Below are 23,550 nucleotides of genomic sequence, written 5' to 3'. Positions count from 1 at the left end.
CATTTCATACCATAAATGGTCAATGCAAACTACGTGATGACTGTGTTTGCATATAAATGAGCCTGCTGAGCATGCGCAGACGCGTCGAGCCACCGTGCCACTAAATTTGTCAGAACCCTGTTTGAGGCACAAATGACTTGTACATTTATTGAATCCGAATTTTTACGGTTCACACAGACAAATTCCTTTTCGCTCGGAGCCCTTATAGCAATGTGAGTGCAGTCAATAGCACCGATTACATTTAGGAAACCTGCCATTGCTGCAAATTGCCTTTTAATTTTGGCCTGTTCACCCACAGTGTAAGGAAACCAGATGTATCGACTGGTCATTTTAATAATGCCATCCAAAACGGCTGGCATTATAGTGCTCAGTGACGGCTGTGATATCCCAGACCTAAAGAAGGAATGTAGATGTTAATCGTACCTCGAAGGGGCTTTAGGCAGAACATGTAACATTATTTATTGTTAATCAAACACATACCTGTCGGCTAATTCTTCAAGCAGTGCCAGCGCATCCATTGTGCAGCATTACGCACGGCTGTCACCATGCAATTTATATTCTTACTCAGCAATTGGACTGATTGTTACACACCTTGTCACGATAAATAATCATTCTGGTGCTATTCACCACTCCATACCCTTTGAAGATGGAAGTATGATATATGAACGTAGTAGCTACTGCAAATACAGGCGTGATGGCTCATTTACGGAACACATAGATCTATAACATGGATCTATAAGTCTGATATGTGATGACATTAAAAGTATGACATGAATCTGGCTTCATTTCACCCCCTCACCGTCTGCGGTATCTTCAAAATGTTCGTGCGCTAGGATCAAAGTTTGCGTAGAGATACGCACATTTTCCCGTTACGTTTTTTTTTTTAAATCCCAACCTTTGCGTAGAAGGTGGCGTGCGCATCTTTCAAGCCTTGTTTTGTGCTTACGCAAGCTTTATAAATGAGGCCCTTTGAGCTTTATAAATGAGTGGGAGCAGATGGTTTCAGTTCAGACTAAACATGCTGAACAGTCTGTCAAACATCTGGATGGAGTTGTGAGGTTTATCGCTGAGACTGCAAAAATCTGATCATTCGCTCAGAGACCAAGAAAACATTTATGTTGTATAACCGCTCTCTTCTGGGATTAAAGTCTGCATTTAAACACTCACACAGTGGGTTGAACAGTTTTCTTTTTCATTTTCTCACCTGTGCTCTCTGAGGGCGTTGAGGTTTTCAGATCAGCTGGAACACAATAAGTACAGTTATTTCATCAATTTGCAACCAATGAGCGTAAATTCAACTGAAAAAAACAACATGTTTTTGAGGCAGGAAGGAGCAGCTGTTCGGACATGACCGCAGCTGTCTGCGGGAAATAATCATCAAAAGAAAAAGTCCCCACTGGGGTCATGTTCTCTGCTTTTTAGGCTTACTTTACTGCGGTAAAGTTAAAACAGTGGTTAAAAAACATGACAGATGAGTCGCGACCTTCTCTGCGGGAGTTAACACGTGAAGAATAGATGTGTGAAAGCCTCTGTACAGGAAGTGTCACATCTCTATTTAATCTTGGTGGAAATTCCCTGACGAGCAACGATAAAATTAGTCTAAAAGAAATGTCCAGAGCAGGATTATTCACAGATGTAGTCACATTTTGAAGGATACTGTCCACTCAGGAGTAGTTACAAAAGGATGAATAAACACATCCACTGCTAGGTGGGCTGAGTGTTGGTGAGTTGTTGTGAATCCATCTGCTTCCTCTAAATTCGACCTTGATTTCCAGGAGGCAGTACCGACGGACGCCGAGGAAACATTGGTGCCTCTGGACACCAATCAGAGAAATGAAGCGTGTGACGGGGGCAGAGATTCGTAACGTCTGGTTTTCCAGGTCGAGTTCAACAAGGAAGTAGGAAAAAGTGCAGTTCTTTGAATGACCAGCGGGGTCGTGCTCCATAAGTGAGTCAGTCTCCACCAACCCGCCGTTAAAGCGTCTATCCTTGCAGCAGAAATTAACATATTCATGTATGTACAGTACAGTTTGTGCTTTCTAGGGCGACAGTTCAAAAACCAGCCTGAAACAGCTTTTAGTTAGAGAAATAACAGGAATAATTGTTCAGTTGCAGCTACAAGCACCAAAATTTGCACACATACTCCTTAGGGGTTGCTCTTTTGATAAAACCATTGTGCCAGAAAAAAAAAAAAGATGGCAGCCTTTTTTCAAGATGGCCGCCATCGAATAGACAGTAATATTGCATTTCGCAATAAAATCTAATAGAGTTGTCCTATTGGAATGATCTTGGTGTCAAATCATAACCTTTTCACTATGTAGAATCTAAACTTGGACCCATGGACTTACACTTTGGCTTCCTTGTACCATATATCAGTCCCAGAATTCTAATATTCTGCAAAATTTGAGTTTTTTTTGTTATGTTTGACACTGGTAAAATGGTTGGATGGCGTGATAGTGTATACTTTAGTATTGTTAGAGGTTTTGTGTGTGTGTTTTTTTTGGCACAATGGTTTTATCAAAAGAGCAACCCCTAAGGAGTATGTTTGCCAATTTTGGTGCTTGTAGCCGCAACTGAACGATTCACCTGTTTTCTGCCTGTTATTTCTCTAACTACTTTCGTTCGCTCCCATTTGATCCCAGCTAGTCCCATGGATGTAACAACTTCTGTCTTTCTAAGTCATGACGAAACTATATAAAACTATAAATACTTACGTATACACTCAAAGGGTCCACCTTGCCACAGTAATGCACCGTTATGTTCTACGCATGTGATGAGATCTGTGGTTCCTTCTTTCTTCACATATCCTTTCAGACAGGTGTAGTGAAAACGGCCATTTTTCTGGAAGCAGGTCTCAGGGGGAAATTCAGTCAGAGGCTTTGGAGGGATCTTGGGACATGTACAATTGTCTGAAAAAACACCAACACGTTAACAAACGGCACTGAGCCACTCAAAGATGAAAAACAGTAATTTCACCTGCACAAGCTGCCGTATTTTCTGGACTATGAGCCGCACATGCATATAAGCCGCATCCGCTCTATTTAAAAAAAAGATATGCAAGCCGCAGATATTTATGTTGTTAGATTAGATATTTACTACATGTACAGAACGATTTTGAACTGTAAATGATGTACATGTTTGTACCTAAATAGATCCTTTCCTAACAGTGTCTTTTAACACGGCAGCAACTTTGCTGATTAAAACGGGACAGAACCAAGAGAAAATAACCGGTATTTATTTATCTGTTTGAAATCTGCTTCTACCTACTTCTATCTGCTAAAGAAGTAGTAGTGTGTTTACATTTATAGTGTCTTCTTTGCATTCATTTTGTCTTAGTTTTGATTCTAATTCCGGTTAGAGCGCCCCGAGCAGTAGAAGAAAAATCCACAGAATAGCTGCACCTTTGTATAAGCTGCACGGTTGAAAACCTATGAAAAAAGTAGCGGCTTATAGTCCAGAAAATACGGTACATAAAAAAAAAAAAAAATATTGCTCAGGGGGTTTAGTTTCTGGGTCTCTGGAAAGCCTGGAGACAACTTCTGTTGTAATAGATGCTATAAAAATAAAATTGAATTGAATTGAATAATTTAAATAGCATTTATAATGACTATGTTCTGAATCAGCCCCTCTGGCCTCTGGCAGCATCTCCGTCCTCCGACTGACAGACTTTCACCTCAGATCATTTGAGGACACTTCAAAATTGTCTGCCAATAATTTCTACGAGTGCTGCCAGAGCGGACGTGAGACACATTTCTACTGGGTTACATAGTCACTTGGACAGCTGCAGCCGGTGTAGGAGCCATATCTCATTTTTACTTTGTTCACTTTCCCCCCCCAACTGCTAGGGACTTGTATCTAATCTCTTGTATCCTGCTGACGCTGGCCGTGGTCCTGCTGGGTTTTTCAACCGTCATGTTACTCAGCTGTTACTTATTGGAAGGGACAAACACTTTTTTTCTAATAACTGTGCTGAATGGAAACGGTAAGATAAAGCGACATTGAAAAGAAATTAACGAGCTAGCCTGACCCAAACACAAAGGTGGAATCCCATCGTGATCTAAACTACTTATGCTTTCATGCAGTGAATTGTTGTAGATAACCAGGAAGGTCTGAAGTCCACTTTCAACTGGATAAATATTGTCTTATTGATCAGGTGGGATGGATTCTTTGGTGAAACTGCGCTGGGTGGACTAATATCTTCACCTGGTAGCAGTGTAGCCAACTCCTTGGGGGGGGATGCAGCTATCGGCTGGTCTAAACGTCGCTAAATGGCATCACCACCTCATTTACCATGTTTTCACAATTGTTTGTTTGTTTTGGTTGTTAAAAACAATGTTATTACATCGGTGCAACCATCATCATGCAGCACACATGGAGAAAACAGCCAAACCAGAGAGGAACTACAGAGATGGATCAAATAGATGTGACCAAAAAAGTTGTAGCTGAAGCCTGAGCTTGTGATGCCTTTAAACAGTACTGGAGTTGAGGGGGGATGAGGGGGATGGCATCCCCCCTGAAATAAAAACGGTCAAAATTATCCCCCCTGTAAAACTGCCATCCCCCCTTTCTATCCCTTATGTCATTTCATCAATGAATGTGGTTTTACTGCTATTTCACCAAAAAAAATCTTATTACACTTAAAACAAGACTCATCACTGGAAAAAACAACAATTTTCACTTGTTTCAAGTAAATTTTCACTTGAAATAAGTAGGAAAATCTGCCAATGGGACAAGATTTATCTTCTCATTACAAGCAACAAGATCTTGTTCCCCTGGCAGATTTTTCTACTTATTTTAAGTGAAAATCTACTTGAAACAGGTGAAAATTGTTGTTTTTTTCAGTGATGAGTCTTGTTTTAAGTGTAATAAGATTTTTTTTACTAAAATTAGACATTTTAACTAGAAATAGGACAAATATTCTTATTTTGAGTTTTTGCAGTGATCCATGTTACTTATCCTGTGAATGACAGAGTCATATTGATAAGTTCAGAAAACAGTTTTTTATTGTTGTGTTTTGATGTATTTGATGTAAGCCCAGTGGATATTTAAAGCTTACAGAAGGCTGCATTTAACTGCTGCTATGTCATTCCTGCAGTATTTCTGCAGGTGTTTTGGTCACTGCTATTATTTGTAATATATTATATTATTTGTAATCAGCACAAATTATCTGTCCCCATATGATCAAATCCACCATCCCCCCTGATTTTTTTTTACAACTCGAGTACTGTGTATAACCCTATTATCATACAATCGATACTAGACAATGATTATAAGGAAGTGCAGGAAAATAAGTGATTAATGATTGTTAGAGCATTAAAAACTAAAGACAAATAAACAAACAGTTTGGGTTATCAAAGTATAAATATACCTGTAGTGGAATGTCAATGCAAATTTGCATCCATGTTTTTGTAGTATCAGTACGATATACATTAACTGTACAGCAATGTATGAATGTGTTTACACGCACACACACACACACACACACACACACACACACACACACACACACACACACACACACACACACACACACACACACACACACACACACACACACACACACACACACACACACAGTGCAATAATACATCTATTACACTGTCATATAATATATGGTAGGTGCAAAGAAGCAAACAAAAGCCCAGTAATAATAGTTACACTATGAAATTTGGTGTCAATGAATTTGATTGCATTACAATTTATCCCATTACAGTATTTTTTTATACTCGTTGATACTCGTAGTCTTAATTTTAAACGTTTTTTTGAAGGTATGGATCGAACTACACATTCTTAAGTCCTTTTCGCAACAATTCCATAGTTTTACACCATTTACTGAAGTACAATGTTCTTTTGACTTTGTTCTTGCCTTTCAGTTTGCATGTAATTGTGATGGATGCTGTAGGTGAGAGGAATTAAGTCATGGGAGAGATAAAAAGGAAGTTAAAAAAAAAACTTTCTTTCTATGTTTGAAACTACAGATATATTTAATTTTTTCACCTTTTTTTGTCACCATTCCAACCTTTCTCGCTTATTTTGACTATAGACAACTTATTGTAACAATAGGAATGATATACTATTATTATTAATTATTTATTGTTATTCAGCCAGCGGTGGATTCACGGATGTGCCATTCATTTGCAGTCTGGACCCGGAGGATTGAACGCCTCCTCCTTCCAGGATTTCTCGTTAGTCTCCAAAAGTCTTCAATAACGCCCGAAGAAAGTGGCTAAATGTGTCTCAAGTTGATTTTGTGAGAAAAAAATAAATAAAAGAGGTCTGAAAACTGGCTAAATATATCCAAGTTTCACTGCCTGGTGAATGATGGAGGGACCAAATGTGGGGGCGGGCGTCCCTCTTATGGCACTTTTCCACTAGCACTTACTCGGCTCGGCTCGGCTCAGCTCAGTTTGGTTCTTTTCCACTAGAGGTCTAACTTGGCGAGTAGATACTTTTCTGTATCTACTCTGCCGAGGTTCTAAGCTGCTGAGTCGGCTGTATCTGACATCATCACACTACAGGCCACCGATTGGTCGGGGGGTTGGAGTCAGACGTCTGAGTCAGGATGTGACATCAGAGAAAGAGACTCTGACGGCTTCTTGTTCATTTTATTCGACCAGCAATGGCAGCAAAAGTCTGTTTCATGATCCAACTCTGAGGTGCAGATGTTCATAAACCTGGTGGTTGAGGAGAGAATTAAAAATGGATCTAGACGGGTGATAAGGAACGACCAGATCTACCAGGAGCTCTGTCTCTTCATAGCTGCTTGTAGCTACCAATGGACTTTTCAGCAGCGCAGAGACAAATAAAAAAAATTGAAAAGCGTCGTCACTTGAATCTTCTCTCAATCTCATTTTTTAACTTGATATCAAACACAAGTCCCAGACCCAGCAGCACATCTATCATCTCCTCCATGTTCTACATCTTTAGTGTTGTTGTCGGTGTAAACCGGAGTCAAGTTCTCTCGTCTGATTTATGTCTGACCTGGCAATAAAGCCTTTTCTGATTCTGATTCTGATTCTGAAAAGAAACGAGGCCGAGTTGAGTTGAGTCGAGCTGAGGTGAGTAGAGCTGAGTAGGTAGTAATGGAAAAGTGCCATTATGTTACATATAACAGTTGCAACACCTATGTTACCAGCAGACAATTATGCGACGGCAAACGACAATGCAGAGGGGTTGTCCAGCTTTTATTGTCAGAGCCAGACTCTCTGTCAGAACACCGGCCGGCGTCAGTTATGCAGTGAAAACCTTGTTGGACCAAGGTGTCATTAACAAAATCCTGCAGCTATCATGGTCGTTGTGAAACCGCAGCATCTGAACGATGGCTGTGGTGATAGTCATTTCAGTCAACAACTTTGATCTGTTCTTGATTAATAAGACCCATCCCAGAGAAACCTGTACCAAGTGTGTGTACACACAACTCAGAAAGTGGTGTAAATAACTTTATGGAGTAAAGGATAGACATCGGAAATCTACTTTATAAGCATTTTACTTTCTTAGCATGCCAAAACCAGATTAAATAGATAAGACTATTTTCCTGGTACTCACCTTTGCTGCGTGGTTGTGGTGGGAGCTTTGGATCAGCTGAAACAACACACAATAAGTGAGGACCGGAAGAATCAGCTTATCCTATAGATGTTATGACTGATGTTATGACGCCAGTCTTACGTATGCACTCGAGGGGTCCACCAATCCACTGTAATGCACCATTAACCTGGCTGCATTTGATGAGATTTGATGTTCCGGCTTTCCTCACGTATCCTTTGATGCAACTGTAGCGGAAACGGCCGTCTTTCTGGAAGCAGCGCTCTGTTGGAAGCTCCGTTAGAGGCTTCGGAGGAATCTCGGAACACGCACAATTGTCTGAAAAACATAAACACATGACAAAATCACAGCATGGAGGCAGATTTCCATACAAAGATAAAAAAAAAAAAGAGGATCTAATTGTTTTGTGACATAAGGAACAATCAGGAAGCTTTTATTTCAGCTATTTCAGCATTTCTTTTTCTTTACTGTCAGGTGGTATTACACTAAGTAAACACTAAGTAAACACTACAAGACTCAAAGACAACAAAATAGTATAATTTTAGATAATTAAATACAAATGTTAACTAGTATTTTACTAATCAAAGTAACACTTAATCCACCTCAAAGCTCATTTCATTAACTGAACTCCAGATGTGCAAACTGCTTATTCCTAATTTTCTATTCCATCATTGTTAATGTTTAACACGTGTTTAATAAAGACAGAATTGTTACAATCGCTTGTCTTTTATCAGCTTAAACACACAGTGTTTGTATTATTGTGAATTAGAAGATCTGCCTACAAGTTGGGAGCAAATTGATAAAGAAAAACCTGCACTTTCAAAAAGGATGAATACACTAGTTCTGTCTTTAGCTTCTCAAGTACAGTAAGGTACTAACAGGTTTCCTCTCAGATCTTTATTTCCATCTTTGCACAGCTTCATAGGTTTTGTAATATTGATTTTAAGGTTGGATTCTCAGTCATACTCCAAAATGTAGACGACTGGCGGCCCTTGCATGAATTAAAAAGTAATAAAATAAAAACTATTCCTTTGATCCTTTGATATTGCTCTGTACAGCTGTGTGCGTCTCCTGCAGTGAGTAGACGGCTCTTACTTCTGTCAGCACTGGACAGTCGCGCAGTCCCGACGACCACAACCACGAACACGGAGACGAAGCCCAGCTGATCCAGATCCATCCCATAACTCTGTTCTTATTAACTTGATCAGGGTTTGCAGGAAAACGCGCGTCTGCTCCGCAATCAGTCAGAAAAGAAACACTTTCGTTTTGAGCCAGAGTGGTTTATAGAGAGAGTTGCGTCACGCCTGGTGTCGCGACGGGCGGTCACGTGATTTACGTTCACCCACGTTGCTTCTCTCCTTTTCTTTTCCTCATTTCTGTAAATATTAGCTCCTTATGTCTGATTAATCTTGCTATTGTTTCTTTGCTCTGGGTCTCAGAAAAAATAAATAAATACAAAATTATATATATATATATATATATATATATATATACAATATAAATATTTTTTAAAAACCTAGGTTTTTATTTTAATTGAATATTTCCAGTAAATCAATTTAGATTTTTGTTTGTTGGAATATTGCATTAACTATTTAACAAGTCTCATATTTATTTTTCTGTCATTTCTTAATATTTTAAAAATGTTGTGATTGTTCATAGACATTTTTTTTTTTTCGCATTGAAGACATGATCAGAGAATAGACTGTTAGGATTTTATGAAAGTTGCACTGGTGGTTTTTCTCTATTTGCAGGGTCAGCTGGTTTTATGGCTAGGCTGTTTTCTCTAGTTGCAGGCTTTATGACTAGGCAGATATTTACTCTTTGTTAGGTGAAGACAATGAAGAGAAACAGATCTTTTAACACTGATGATTCTTATCCGTTATCTGGGTTGACATCCTAAGTAGGAAGCAATAAACAGGGAATGTCTGATATGTTTGGCAGATGGGGTTCACTACAAAGAACTCCTCCCTTTTTAGCATAAATAGAGTACATTCCTGTCCTGCCTATGTGGTCTGAGATAAGTGTACCTCCGGCCGGAAAACATTGTGCATGATATAATAAAAGCTTGTATTAGCATTTGATTCTATTTCACTGGTTTTCTTATGGTGCTCGAGACAAACGAACACGTAGGCTCTTTCAGGACTTTCGGGTTCAGCTTTAAGTCATCTTTAACCAAAGCACTTCAGTTTTCAGGGGCTCAAACGTATTCGGAAAAAACAACATAAATGTAAATATAACCAGATTTCCTATAACTTTGATTTCTTACTTTTTTTCAGGTCAACTATTATAGTCATCATATTCTGAGTTTCCTGCCTGGAGATGTTTTGCGACTGCAACAACTTTTAAAATGAATGCCCACACTATAACACTGCCTCCGCCATGTTTGAGGCGTGATGTGGTCTGCTCTGGTTCATGAGCGGTTCAGAACCTTTGTGGAGAAAAAAGATGTGCTCCTCAAATAATAAATGAGGGAGAATGAAAAATAACAGAACCCAAGATTTCCTTTGGATGTTTATTTCCATTCATCGTGCAGCAGAGGATTCTGTCAGAGAACGGTTAAAAATACTTTCTTTGCTGTCTCATTGCATCACTCCTAAAACATAAATCATGGAGCAACACATACCAGAGTGAGATAGCAACACATACGAACATGAGTTGCAGTATATCTCCTGCAGTACGATCAAACTGTTTACAGTGCGATATAAACATAGGCAGACGGATATGCCGGCAGCAGAGAAGGTTAAGACACTTGTAGTGAGGCGGTTACAGGAACTAAGCAAAAGGTCAAATTACATCATGGCAATTATTAAGACACGACCACAATTACCAGTGATTAACAATTTTATCAGAGCCGTCAACATATTTTTTCTCCCCTCGTCATTATGCTACAAGGTTTTCTTGATTTTATGCATCTAAAGAATCTGACCCTACAACACGGGAAGCTGTTTCTGTGTCAGACATCCTCCGACAAGGCCGGTCTTTCCTGTTCTTCAATATTACCAGTAATTTGCACCTTCACGAAGGCGTCTCTTGATGGTAGATTTGGACAATGATACACGTGTCTCTAGTATATTTTCTTTTACTTTCTCTCTGTCATCATATTCTTTATCCAATTGTTACTGTTTATATTTAGTTGCTTCATGCCTTTAAATAAAGATTATACATATACACATTATATATATATATATATATATATATATATATATATATATATATAGATGAAGGAAAGGATTCTCTGATACATGACCGAATAACTTCATTTCAATTTGTTCAAATACTTTCAAATGGAGGAACTTTGCTTAAAATACCTTTAACTGCAAAATTTGGAATACCATATTCTTGTGAAACCTCTCACATTAAAGCTGAGAGTCTGCACTTTGACCACTTGTTTTATTCTAAATCCACTGCAACTGTGTATAACGGCACTAAAACATCATTAAAAACTGCCAGAATAATTCAGGGTTGACTGTATAAGACGTTAAGATGGCAACAGAGAAGGTTTCGTCCTGTTTTTGACGGAACAGAGTTTTGAGCAGCTCGTATGTGTGGAAAGAAAGAATGATTGTTCTAACAAAGTGCTTATGTCTTTACCTTGTGACACTGACTCTGACTCCTCTGTTCCTCTTTGAGATGTTGAGATGACCACATCCCAGCTCGCATGAAGACTAGGGGAAATTCCTGTTGAAAAAACAAAGTTTACTTCTTCCATAATTTCTAAAGTCAGAGTCCTGCAGAGAATGAGAAGTTACATCCCGGTGTTTTCACCCTGCACTGCATTTTGGGACGACGTCGCCATATTGAAAGGGCATGGGATCCGTTGCCATGGTTACTTCAACAGCAATGGCGACAGACGGCTTGAGTGTTTGATATTTTGTGAAGTGGAACAGTATCTTGGTTAGAAATCAATAACAGTTGTGAGTCACATCCCTTTTCTCAAGTTAACCACAGAGACATTAGTGGCTTCAGGGGGTCGGCGGCAGATGTCACGCTTCTGGTAATTTCACACAAGTCCAAAAAGGTAATAATAATATTTTCCTTTAGTAATCCCACAATGGAGACATTTATTCTGTGCTTTAAACCCATTTAACCACTCCCCCTCTGCGCTGATGTCATAGAAGTCAAATGTGATGCCTCATTTGAAATCCATCAACTGGAAATTCAGTCATGTAATTAATTAATTACAGATGCTAGGATCTGATGCGTCTGGCCACTTGGTGACATCACAGAGGCAGACTGACTGGCCCTTCCTCAATCACAATAAATCAAAGTGTGTTTTTATAATGCTGGTGATTGTGGATCAGCATTGGCATGTTCCCCTGACAGGACTTGATGTGGACACCAAATAGCAACACTGCAGTTTTAATGAACCCCTCAAATGTTGAGGTGATGGCCGTTCAGATTTGATGGCTTGTTTTGGTACTAAAGGGGCAGACGGCACCAACCCAGAGTTCCTGGACGTGTTGCTCTCGTCCAAGGAGAACCAACCTCACAACGACAGCGCTTCTTCTGGCTAAATTCCTTTCGAGATGGCGGCAGCGGACACGTGATGTAAACTTCTCATCCTCCTAAATACATCTGTTTCATCACGACAGGGGCGTAGAAGTAGAGGAACAAACTCATGCTGGGGTACAGAGCATAGTGTGGAGCAGTTTCATCCAAGCTTTCACATTTCCCATGCAGCATCAGTCTTCATGGTCTCAGAGGCCACAGACCTGAACTTATGCTGGCTTCAACTATCTGAACTTTAGTTGCACTACAATCACTGATGCAGCAGCTTCTTTTCACAGTAATCAGGGTAAAAGAGGGCAAAGGTTGCCAGGAGCACAGCTTCTCCAACTCGTTCAAAGCAGCTAAAACTCTTACGACTACCCCACTACAGACGCACTTTGTTGTGACTAATGGACTAATTGTGGTGTGCTGCCCCCATGTGGGCAGAAGTGGGAGCGCTACATAGTGTAGCTTTAGTGAAATATCCGTGATATGCTTTGACAAGGGCACAATTTCCACTGGGGACAGGGGGGACATGTCCCCCCCACTTTTCAAAATCATGTTTTTGTCCCCCCCCACTTTTTACAGTTTAAAAACTAACGGTAGGCTCAGCCTGTAATTGCAAATAATCAAGACACCCTGTGCGAAGGCGATGCAAGGACGGCACGGCAGCGCAGCTCCCCCTCCTCCCTCCTCCCCTCAGTACTGCTCAAGGCTGATTTATGGTTCCGCGTTAAATCAATGCAGAACATACGACGTAGGTTACGCGGCGACGCCGTACAGTACCGTACAGTGCGCGTCGCCGCGTAACCTATGGTGTAACCCTACGGCGTAACCCTACGGCGTAACCGTACGGCGTAACCCTACGGCATAACCCTACGGCATAACCCTACGGTGTAACCCTGCGGTGTAGGTTCTGTGTCGATTTAACGCGGAACCATAAATCAGCCTCACAGACAGACAGCCAGGACGCGGCGCAGAAATGAAGAGGAGCCGGCAGCTCAGTTCAAAATCCATTTTTGTAGCGGGACAAAAAAGCAGCAGCACTGCTGTGTTGCAGGTAGGCTGTGCAGAGATGAGTAGCCAAATATTACTCAACTTAATATGTTGTAAATGGTTAGGTGATTTTGGTTTGTTTATAAGGAAAGGAAGGAATGAACATGATCTATTTTCCTATTTCATAGGAGAAATATGTGGAGACAGGCGCAAGTGAAGAAGTGCAGGCAGGCAGGCAGGAACCCAACCAGCCCAAAAGTGATTGTAGAACAGCATCTTAGCAACAAAACCTTAAGATCAAGAGAAGTGGTACTGTGAATTCCTTGGCTCCATTATAAACAAGGAGTCAATGGAATCCTATGTTTTTTTCTGTGCCCAAGCTTTTGAAAATGAAAAATCAGGCCTGGCCAAGAACTCTGTTTCTCCAGAGGCCTGTAAGTAAGTAAGCCTGTAAAGCTTGTATACTGTCTTAAGGTAAGAGCTGATTTGTTATGTGGCATGTTAATGTTGTGTTGTGTCAAAAATAAAGGATGCCCACAGAGAAAGAGGTCACAAGATTCAAGACTATTTTTTATCATTGTATAGCACTAAACGAAAATAATAATAAATAAATATATCAGGGAAAAAAAGTTAAAAAGTGTCTAAAAAAGTAAATCCATATAAAAATTGTTTGATTGTTCGCATTCAAACACACATAGTCTTACAAAGCCACACTGCACATCCACGCTACAGCTACACGCACAAATTTACCGTTCCTACTTGTGTCCCCCCACCTCTGAAACTTAAGTTTCGCCCCTGTCCTTTGGTGAAAATAGTCCAGGCGTACGCTGCAATGGCACTCCTTTAAAACATGTCTTTACAGCTCTGTTCGTAGGATTTAGGAGGCGGAGCCAGATACTCACCTCCACACCACACCCACTTTTAAAATATTGTGCTACGGCCCCGCACAGTCCACTTTTGAGGTACAATAAGTGGAATAAAATGCACATTTGTGTGAAGATAATTAAGAATACTACCAAAATAAATCAATTCATGTGGCTAATGTATTTACAGAGACATGAAAATATGAATTGGAAACTGTTAGAGACAAATTGGGACTGTTTTAATTCCCACATGTGATATTGAATTTATATATTGTATAATACAATAACTAAATAATAAAAATCAATCAATAAATAATAGAAATCAGGCTTTGGTGGTTGCAGGGTTGGTCATATATACATAAATATATATGTTACGGTTAATGTAGAAAAACGGCTATTTTGCAAAGTACATACATTTTTAAGCTCATGGTGCATCACATTTTTAATCATCTCTCCAGTGTTGATGCTCCGGTCAGCTCGAGACAATTGTCTCGAGCTGACCGGAGCATGCTGTGGCAATTATAGCAATTATTCTGAGTCCAAATCCCATGCAGTATATTCCTAAATTGAGTATTCCAAAACGAATAATGCAAACTACAGATCACGTCATTGGCACCCCAGAATAGAGGCCACCGAGGTGGCAAAGCGCAGTGGAGTGCGTTCACCTCTACCAGCCTTATAGGTGTGGGAAATGTACTCGCAAATATCCAGTGTGACAGTCTTTGTGAGGAAATATCTATTCCCACCTTCTCTTTGCCACCTCCAAAACAGACAAACCGTTGTTGCGTCTCTCTCATGGAACCCGAATCATGATGAGATGAGGTCTCTCCTCCTCCTCCATTTGCACAAATTGATGAAACCAAAACAAACTAAGCAAACGTAATTCATTTGGTAGATAGAGTCCAGTTACTACAGAATAGCCTACAGTTCAGTTGAATGGATGAAATTTGCGCTTCAAACCAGTCACTTACAGTCGCCAATCAGTGCAGTTGGTGCGTAACGCAGCCAACGCAGCCCATATGCTGCACATGCTTGTTGCTGACAAGGCTATTTATGGCTGTTGAAGAAGCCTAACGTTACACTCCCCGAAAAAGTGTTGGGTCTGACACATCTACAGCATTAACCGGCTACTGCCGTTTTTCTACATAAGCCGCACTGACGATTATTTTGCATATTAGCCGGCTATTTTGCAAAATAGCCGTTTTTCTACATTAACCGTAACCAACTCTGCATATACATACAGTATATATATATGTATATATATATGTATATATATATATATATATATATATATATATATATATATATATATATATATATATATATATATATATATATATATGTAGACGTCTTGTGAACATTACCTGTTAACATGACCCCAACCACACAACCGTTCCTGGTTTACAACCACAATGTTTGTATTATAACAGTCACTGCTGCATATAATCTTTTCTGCAAACACAGTTGTTGCTGTGACTACTTTTACTTTTTTTTGGGGGGGGGGGTTGCAATCCATGCAAATACCAAACTCACTGACTGTAGTGGTAAGGATGAAGTCTTGTGGGATATTGCTGTAGCTCCCTGCAAGAATAAAGACAGATACGCATTAATCATACACAGAGCAATGAAACAAGAAACCTAATGCAATTAGCACTTCTGTCAATGTTGCAACACACTACCGGTACTTTCATTTTGATTAATGTAGACAAATACCTGTGCTCTTTGGTTGTGGTGGGCTTTCGGGGTAATCTGGAACACCAAAAATGATGACAGTTACTAAATCAATTTGCAACTGATAAGCAATATATGATTAAACCAAGTGGACTGATTTCTCTGGCGCCGGGGTGTCGATGTTATCGGGAACGCAGACGACCAATGAGAGACATGAGGCACATGTGGTAGGCAAAGCGGAAACCTGGGGCTGGATTCACCAATATGTTCTTAAGAACGATCTTAAGAAATGTCTTAAGATCTAAAATTAAGAAGTTCATAAGAAAGTTCTTAAGTGCAATTCCTCAATATTTTCTTAAGAACCGTCTTAAGAACTATCATTTCTTACGAATTTCTTATTTTTCCTACTTAAGAACTTTTTAAAATATGGCTGTATCCGAAATCGCACACTAACGAACTGCATGCTACATACTGTATCAGTATGTACTGTATACTGCATACTAAATGAACGATTCAGTAGCCGCTCCAGCAGACCGTTCACACAGCAGTAGCAGCCAAGTATCCCAGAATGCATTTCACCAACCAATCACAGCAGCAGTAGCAGCCAAGTATTCCAGAATGCATTTCGCACCAAAACGACAGCAGAAGCCGAGAGCTAAGGCCGCGTTCAGACTGCAGGCAAATCTGATTCATATCTGATTCCTTCTCATATCCGATTTTCAGGGCTGACTGTTCACACACTGTTTTTAGCAAGTGTCCAAATCGGATCTGGCTCTGTTCAGACTGGGCCACATCATTGACTGATCTGACGGGTTGCCGTAGCAACAACGTCGGAGCGGAGGCGTCACCCAGCGCGTGTATTGTGTGAAGTCATGTAATTGCGACATCAAAAACAATAACAATATGGAGCCAGCTCACATGCTGTTCCATACCTGTAAAGCTGGGCATACACTGTGCAATATTTTAAATCGTTTGACACTGCCCCATCTCACTCTAATCCTCCCGTCGGACCTCTGTGTTCTGGAACTCGAGGCTGGTTTTGGGGCAGGGGGGGGCTGTGTCCACCCAAACGTGCGTCCTGCCCACCCGATCAAAGGTAATGGGGATCCTTTATTTTTTTATATTCTTATTTTTTTATATATATAAAAAAATCCCAAAATATGTACCGTTCCTGATTGGGTCGGCACTGCGCATCATTTTTAGACATAACAATGAACGCATACCGCAAAAGCTGTGTGTCGGCGGAGGAACCCGGCGTCCCAGCATAATGAGAAACAGAAAAGTGTTCAGAACAAAACCACCAGCAAACTAACAAACCAACCAACAAAGCTCAGAGTTAACAAAACCAACCAGCAATGAACAACTGGCAGCCCCGCTGTTTAACCTCCTGATGAGCTGACGGGCTGCAGGTTCAGGCTCACAGCGCGACTGAAGGCTGATTTATGGTTCCGCGTTACACCAACGCAGACCTACGGCGTAGGGTACGCGGCGACCCGCACCTACGTGGAAATGCAGTCTTTTTTTCTGCTATTAAAACATAATTTGTAATGTAACACTTAAACTACAAATAATAGTTTTTGACGTGACATCAGAGATTGTACATGCTCTCTGTGAAAGGATGAGTAGCTCCACAACTGGAAATGGGCGGGTGGTTTGGAGCATGGGTCTGGGACAGTCATATCCAATCTGAGTGTTTGGAGATGTTCAGACTGAGACGCATCTGCCCAAATGCGATATGAATGCGATATGAAACTACCTACCGGAGGTGGTTTCGATCTGGTTTGCAAAAATCGGATCTCATGCGGTTTGAGACTGTTCAGACTTCAAAAGAGTCATCCAGTTTCAATCTGGATGGGCTAAAAATCGGATATTGGCTGGCAGTCTGAACGCGGCCTAAAAGCTGTTTTAATTTTAGCTGTAGCGCTGTTAAAATGCCACTTTATTAAGTTTTAATATTTTTTCAGGCGTAAAAGTAACCGTTAAAATCCCCAACCTGGGCTCAGTTTATCCAAATAACGCCTGTTAAGAAATGTTCTGCGATGTTTTTGGGGATGAGAAGAGCCGCAGCAGCTCACGGCCGGAGAACAGACGTGATAGCCGGGTTGACCTGCGCCGTCGTCCCGGGGAGAAAGTGATCCAACGAACTGATCTGCAGCTCTGTGGAGAATTACCGCTGGCTCAAATAAATCATTTAGGAAGATAAATGTTGGTTTAATAGATGAAATCTAACAGTTAATAAATGTATTAAAATGAACAAATCAGTCTATTGAATTTCATTTTATTTTATTAAGCTACATATGTTTGGGTTTTTATTTAGTGCACCTCTACGTACTTGGTATACAAAATTATATATATTATTCATTTCATTATAATATTATTATTATTCATTTCATTAAATTCAGTCTATGCACCTGAAGCGAGACTTGAGGTGATATTAGAGTCTTACCTTTTCACAGAAGAAATCTTAAGACAGGTCAAGATTGTCTTAAAGTTAAGAAAAAAGTCGAGAACAAATTTGAGAACTTTCATTTCAAGAAATACCGTTTATTCTTAAGTTTTTTCTTAAGAAGAAAGTTGAGAAAATACTTAAAGGGGCCTATTATGAAAAACACGTTTTTTCTTGTTTTAACATATATAAAGTGGTCTCCTCTCACCCTGCCAACACAGAAAAGATTGAAAGACACGAAATTCTGCAGGGTCTGTACACCCCACCCGGCTGAATCTTCCAGTGTCATGTGACTTCTATGAGCCGTTCAGAATCTGCTCCCGTCGTTACGTAACGATAGGTTTAAGATTAAGATTCCCAGAATATTCAAATTTTTTGAGATAGGATATTTGAGTTTTCTTAAGCTGTAAGCCATGATCAGCAATATTAAAATAATAAAAGGCTTGCAATATTTCAGTTGATTTGTAATGAATCCATGAATGAATTTGTTTTTGTAATTGCATTACAGAAAATCACAATACTCTAATTTTCTGAGACAGTCCTGTATATGCAGGAATTTATGTGGGTTTTCTTCCACAGACTGAAAACATGCGTGTCCGGTAGGAGTGTGTGTGAGCGCGTGTGGTCGTTTGTCTACATGTGGCGCTGCGATGGATTCCCCACCTGTCCCGGCTGTTCCTCTGGTGTTCTGCTGGGGAGAGTCGGAATAAGCTCCAGCAGATCCCTGCGACTGTGAGAAGGAGTAAGTGGGCGTTGTAGATGACGGTTGGCCAGATGTGCTCCTTGGTTGTGGAGGGATTTTGGGATCAGCTGAAACACAGTAACAGACCACAGTTCAGCATGTGTCCTCAGTGGGTTGGGATGTAATGATTTCAGATTTCAGAACTCTGAAAGGGAAAAAGAAACAAAACGAAGGTCTTACGTATGCACTCGAGGGATCCACCAATCCACTGTAATGCACCATTATCCTGGCTGCATATTATGAGATTTGATGTTCCTGCTTTCCTCACGTATCCTTCGATGCAACTGTAGCGAAAACGGCCGTTTTTCTGGAAGCAGCGCTCTGTTGGAAGCTCCGTTAGAGGCTTCGGTGGAATCTCTGGACAGGTACAGTTGTCTGAAAGAACATCAACACGTGAAAAAATCACAGCATGGAGGCAGAGATCCATACAAAGATTAAAAAATGGATCCAATTGTCTTGTGACTTAAGGAACTATCAAGACACTTTTATTTCAACTCTTCTTTTTCTCGTGTTTTATACTGTCAGATGGTATAATACTAAATAAACACTTAGGCAGCTTTCAGACTACAAGACTTTCAGCATTAATAGATGGCAACGGTGTTCAGACTACATGACTCAGTCTTTTAATGGGGAGGCTAGAAATCAATGTGTAGGTCATGCTATGTGTAAGATCAGCAACGGCGGATGACGCCATTGAGATGTGAGACGTAACAAAGTGAGATGTAGCCGGTAACGTAGACGGATGTGATTATTTGAAAATGCTCCTGCGTTCTCGCAGTTGGGTATGGCAAGGTAGGGTATTAGGTATTAATACATTTATGGAATTACTCTGTGTCTATTTGTATTGATTATTCTATTATTGAATATATATAAAATAACTACAAATTTATATCAGAACAACATGATCGATTTCACTAGGTCAAGGGTCTGCAACCTGCGGCTCTTCATCCTCATTGCAACGGCTCCCTTTGGCCTTGAAAAAAACCCCGAACATAAATAAATGATATTTCTGAATTCATTTTTAGTCATATTATTATTTTATTTTGTTGGGCAGTTATCTTGGAATTTGAGTGGATACCATCTAATTTTCAAAGAACTGTTTTTAATTTCTATATTTATTTTTAAAGCTGCTAAGTTGCAGCTACATTTTTTTATTTATATTAAAGTGGGGTATTTTTTTATTTTACTTTTACACAAATATAGACTGAAATAGACCTACAGTTCACAGTTTAATTTATTTCAAAGTACGCCTACAAATGCACACTGCTTAAGGTAAGATATCAAATCATCCTACCCTCTTATAACTCTGTTTAAGGGAAATATTTGACTTTTTTTACTCTCTCTCTTTCTGTCTTCTGCTCCCTCCCTCTCCTTTTTGCATTTGGACTTTAACTGTTTTAAGTTAAACTGGGATGTCCACGTTGATATTGTTGCACTGACATAGTGAATGAAGTGAACAGAAATTAGTTAAATTGCGTTTGTTAGATACGCTTTTTCTGCTCTCTAACAGCTGATTTATGGTTCCACGTTACACCAACGCAGGGCCTACGCCGTAGGTTCTGCGTCGATTTAAAGCAGAACCATAATTCAGGCTTCTTGACCACACAGATAAGCTACATAGCAGACTTCTGTGACTCGTAACCTTGCCATACCTTAGCTTTGACTGAATTGACGCCACTGCGTTCTCAAGATTAGCAGCGACTGGCTGCCTTGAATCCTATTGAAGCAGAAATGGGGTAATTGCCATTGCCCATGTGTTTTACTTTCTTTTTTTCTTTTTTTTAAATCTTAAAGAGCCACTATAATCTCAATTTCAATTATGCTTTTATGTGAAAGCCCGATGAGAGTACAAGGACTGGGAGGCACAGGAATCTTTCCAGCTGTGTTTAAGATTCACTAAAATCACTCCAGCCCTTCTTGAGATCCAGCCTTTATAAACACCCACAGTTGAATTGTTCCACAGACAGCTGCAGAGCGCACATACTAAAGAGGTCAAGACTCATAAACAAAGCCAAAACACTTATATTTTGAAGGAACTGATAAATTCAGTGAAGTGTTTGTTATATTTATGTATTTTTTTTTTATAACTACGAAAAAAACTCAAGACCTGAAAACATTTTTTAAAGTGTCATCCCTCCTCAAAAAACCTCTGGAAAACATCTAACAAGGCGCGTTTGTTTGTATGACAGTTCACATACAAAGCAGTTCAAATTGATTTAGAAAAGACAGAAAAGGCCAAAGATTAAACAGTAAAAACGAAAATACAATGGGGCGGATAAATGAACAACAGTAAAGTTACAGTTTAGAGCGGGGAATTAACAATGGCTTTGAGAAGCTGCGAAAAACAGAAACGTTTTTAACCTTGATTTAGCAGACCTGCCAACTCTTTACCGTCACGGCTGGACAGAAGTTCAGGGGCTGCTGACTCCGAACACGCTCCAAAAGTGCAATCATTTACCAGACAGAGACGGAAGTATGTCTTATTTTCTGTGTCCCATCAAAATTTACCCAGAATATTTATATATATATGAATAAGGTTTGCGTCCTCATATCCCTTTTCAGACAATTTGCACAAATTAATGTCATATCTGAAGGTATAAATACTTAAAAGTTTATTCAATTGGAAATGTTGTTTATATTATTTTTCTATGATGTACAAATTTATATATGAATATATACTGTATTGCGACGATGAGCTAATACCGGTGAATATGTATATGTTGTTTGGGATTGTTCTTTTGTAAATACTGTTTATCAATCACTATTGTGGTAATAGCCTGAAATAAATTCACATTCAATTCAAAATACTGTATATATGCTTCATTTCTGCTGTGATCTCATATCATTACCTTTATTTTGATACCAAATTCATTAAAACACACCTTGTGGTTGCTGATATACTCATAAAATAAGTTATGCCATTTTCTGAATGAGCAAGGACTTGAAAAACAGGTTTTTAAATGTTGTACAAGACTTTACAACCCGTGGCACTGATGTGTTGTACTGTTTTCTTTTTGATTAATCTGGAAAAACACTTACTTGTGCTCTGTGGTTGTGCTGGGAGCTTGGGATCGGCTGAAACACAATAAGTGAGGACAGCTTGTTTATCAACTTGCAAATGGGAAGCGATGTCTGTGTACACTGAGTTGACTGATCGGCAGCAGCTGCTCCTACGACTGCAGATGTTGGTGTTTTAAACGGCACATCTGTCCTCGCTGTGTTTCTGCTCTGTTGTCTTGAGAGCTGCGTTCTGGGTTGAGTCTAATACAGTGGTTCCCAACCTTTTTTCCTTTGAGCCCCCCCTACTTGTGTCTAAGACCAGCCAGGCCCCCCCGACCCGTACGTACTAGCACCAAAATAGTCTTTAATTGAAAAAATGAACATTAATTATGTTTTTTTGATACATTTCTCTTTGGTTTACTCTGTATACATATGACTTTGTTTTTCTCCAATGTCACCAATGTATAAAATAGGCACAAAAGGACATACAAGGAAATACAAATATTTCTGGAAAATGTCTCTTTTAATATATAGACCAAAATTTTTAACATTTTTCCTATATAATAATAAGGAATAAAATAATTTCCTGGGTTTGTCACCAGTGTATAAAAAACACAAAAAATATTCAAGACATTCATAAATTATTCCTAACAATGTCTTATGAATGTCTCATTCGCAAATATAATTTTTACAACTGCATAATTTCAAAGCAGACAAAGTTTTGCGCCCCCCCAGAGATCTCTGGCGCCCCCCCAGGGGGGGCCCGGACCCCAGGTTGGGAACCACTGGTCTAATATATCCATACATGCACTGTTTAAAAGGAAATATATAGAAAAGGCTTTCTTACGTATGCACTCCAGGGATCCATCCGTCCACTGTAACACGCCGTTAACTTGGCTGCATACGATGAGATTTGATGTTCCTGCTTTCCTCACGTAACCTTTCACACAACTGTAGCGAAAAGGGCTTTTGTTTTCAAAGCAGGTCTCTGGTGGAGGTTCAGTCAGAGGCCTCCGGGGAATTTCTGGACACGGGCAATGGTCTGAAGGAAAAGACAATCAAGAAATGACAACAGCAAACAACAGCAGCATGGAGACGGAGATTCATACAAAGATAACAGAAGTATTGACTGATCAAAGCCCGTTGTGACTGAAACGATGACTGGACATTCCTCCTTTAGCAGCAATGACTTCAAGCACCGAAAGGTGGATTTCCTTTTTCTGAAACCATTCTGTTGTGGTTGTTCTTTGTTTAGGGTCGTGCGGTTACCCTGCAGGATATTTTGGTAAAACTTGGGAATTAATTTTCTCCTCAATGACAGTAAGTTGTCCAGAGTCAGTGAAGCCAGCCTGAATCATGATGCGCCCTCCACCGTGCTACACTGCAGCCATGATGTCTTGGTGTTGTTAAGTAAATACTGTTGTTCCCTAAATAATTCACTTCAAAATTAATTTTTAACAAACACTCAAAGAGCAACTCAAAGTGGTTTTAAAAAACACATATATAAAAAATAGAAAATGCAGATTAAAATGTTAAACAATAGAATAGAAGAATCACACGTAATTAAGCAATGAGAAAGTAGAGGGGATCTCAAAGTGAAATGAATTAAATAAAAATTATTTTAATTGAAATAGTAAGAAATTAAGCATTTAATTATTCTTTGTGTTTAAGGATTTCTTAATTTGGCACAAACCAAGGTTTAATGGGGAGTTGATTCCAGCAGATGGCAGCATAACAACTGAAAGCCATTTTTAACTGAGATCAGTTTGATCTCTGGTTACCACTTAGTAACCTTGCACCTC

General features: G+C 39.7%; 1 protein-coding gene across 1 annotated transcript; it reads right to left on the bottom strand.

The window, feature by feature from the left end:
- Positions 1 to 367: 367 nt before the first annotated feature.
- il15ra (interleukin 15 receptor subunit alpha) lies at positions 368 to 21,202 on the bottom strand. The gene is made up of 10 exons (XM_061714614.1): positions 21,133 to 21,202; positions 18,929 to 19,123; positions 18,670 to 18,816; positions 15,603 to 15,638; positions 15,423 to 15,470; positions 11,134 to 11,220; positions 7,666 to 7,860; positions 7,546 to 7,581; positions 1,205 to 1,240; positions 368 to 393 (listed from the first exon to the last, which is right to left on the bottom strand). The coding sequence occupies exons 1-10, from the start codon at positions 21,200 to 21,202 to the stop codon at positions 368 to 370; spliced, it is 876 nt and encodes a 291-aa protein (XP_061570598.1).
- Between the last annotated feature and the right edge of the window lie 2,348 nt (positions 21,203 to 23,550).

The sequence above is a fragment of the Cololabis saira genome, chromosome 23 (assembly GCF_033807715.1).
Source record: "Cololabis saira isolate AMF1-May2022 chromosome 23, fColSai1.1, whole genome shotgun sequence".
Taxonomy (NCBI): Eukaryota; Metazoa; Chordata; class Actinopteri; order Beloniformes; family Belonidae; genus Cololabis; species Cololabis saira.
The sequence above is the reverse complement of the archived record's forward strand: the minus strand, read 5'-3'. Positions and strand labels throughout refer to the sequence as shown.

Excerpts from the sequence above, each read along its gene's own strand:
- il15ra (XM_061714614.1), bottom strand. The coding sequence starts at position 21,202 with ATGATTGCACTTTTGGAGCGTGTTCGGAGTCAGCAGCCCCTGAACTTC. Across the intron at positions 15,471-15,602 it reads ACCACAACCAAAGAGCACAG|GGAGCTACAGCAATATCCCA; the intron begins GTATTTGTCTAC and ends TTATTCTTGCAG. Across the intron at positions 7,861-11,133 it reads GTCAGAGTCAGTGTCACAAG|ACAATTGTGCGTGTTCCGAG; the intron begins GTAAAGACATAA and ends TATGTTTTTCAG.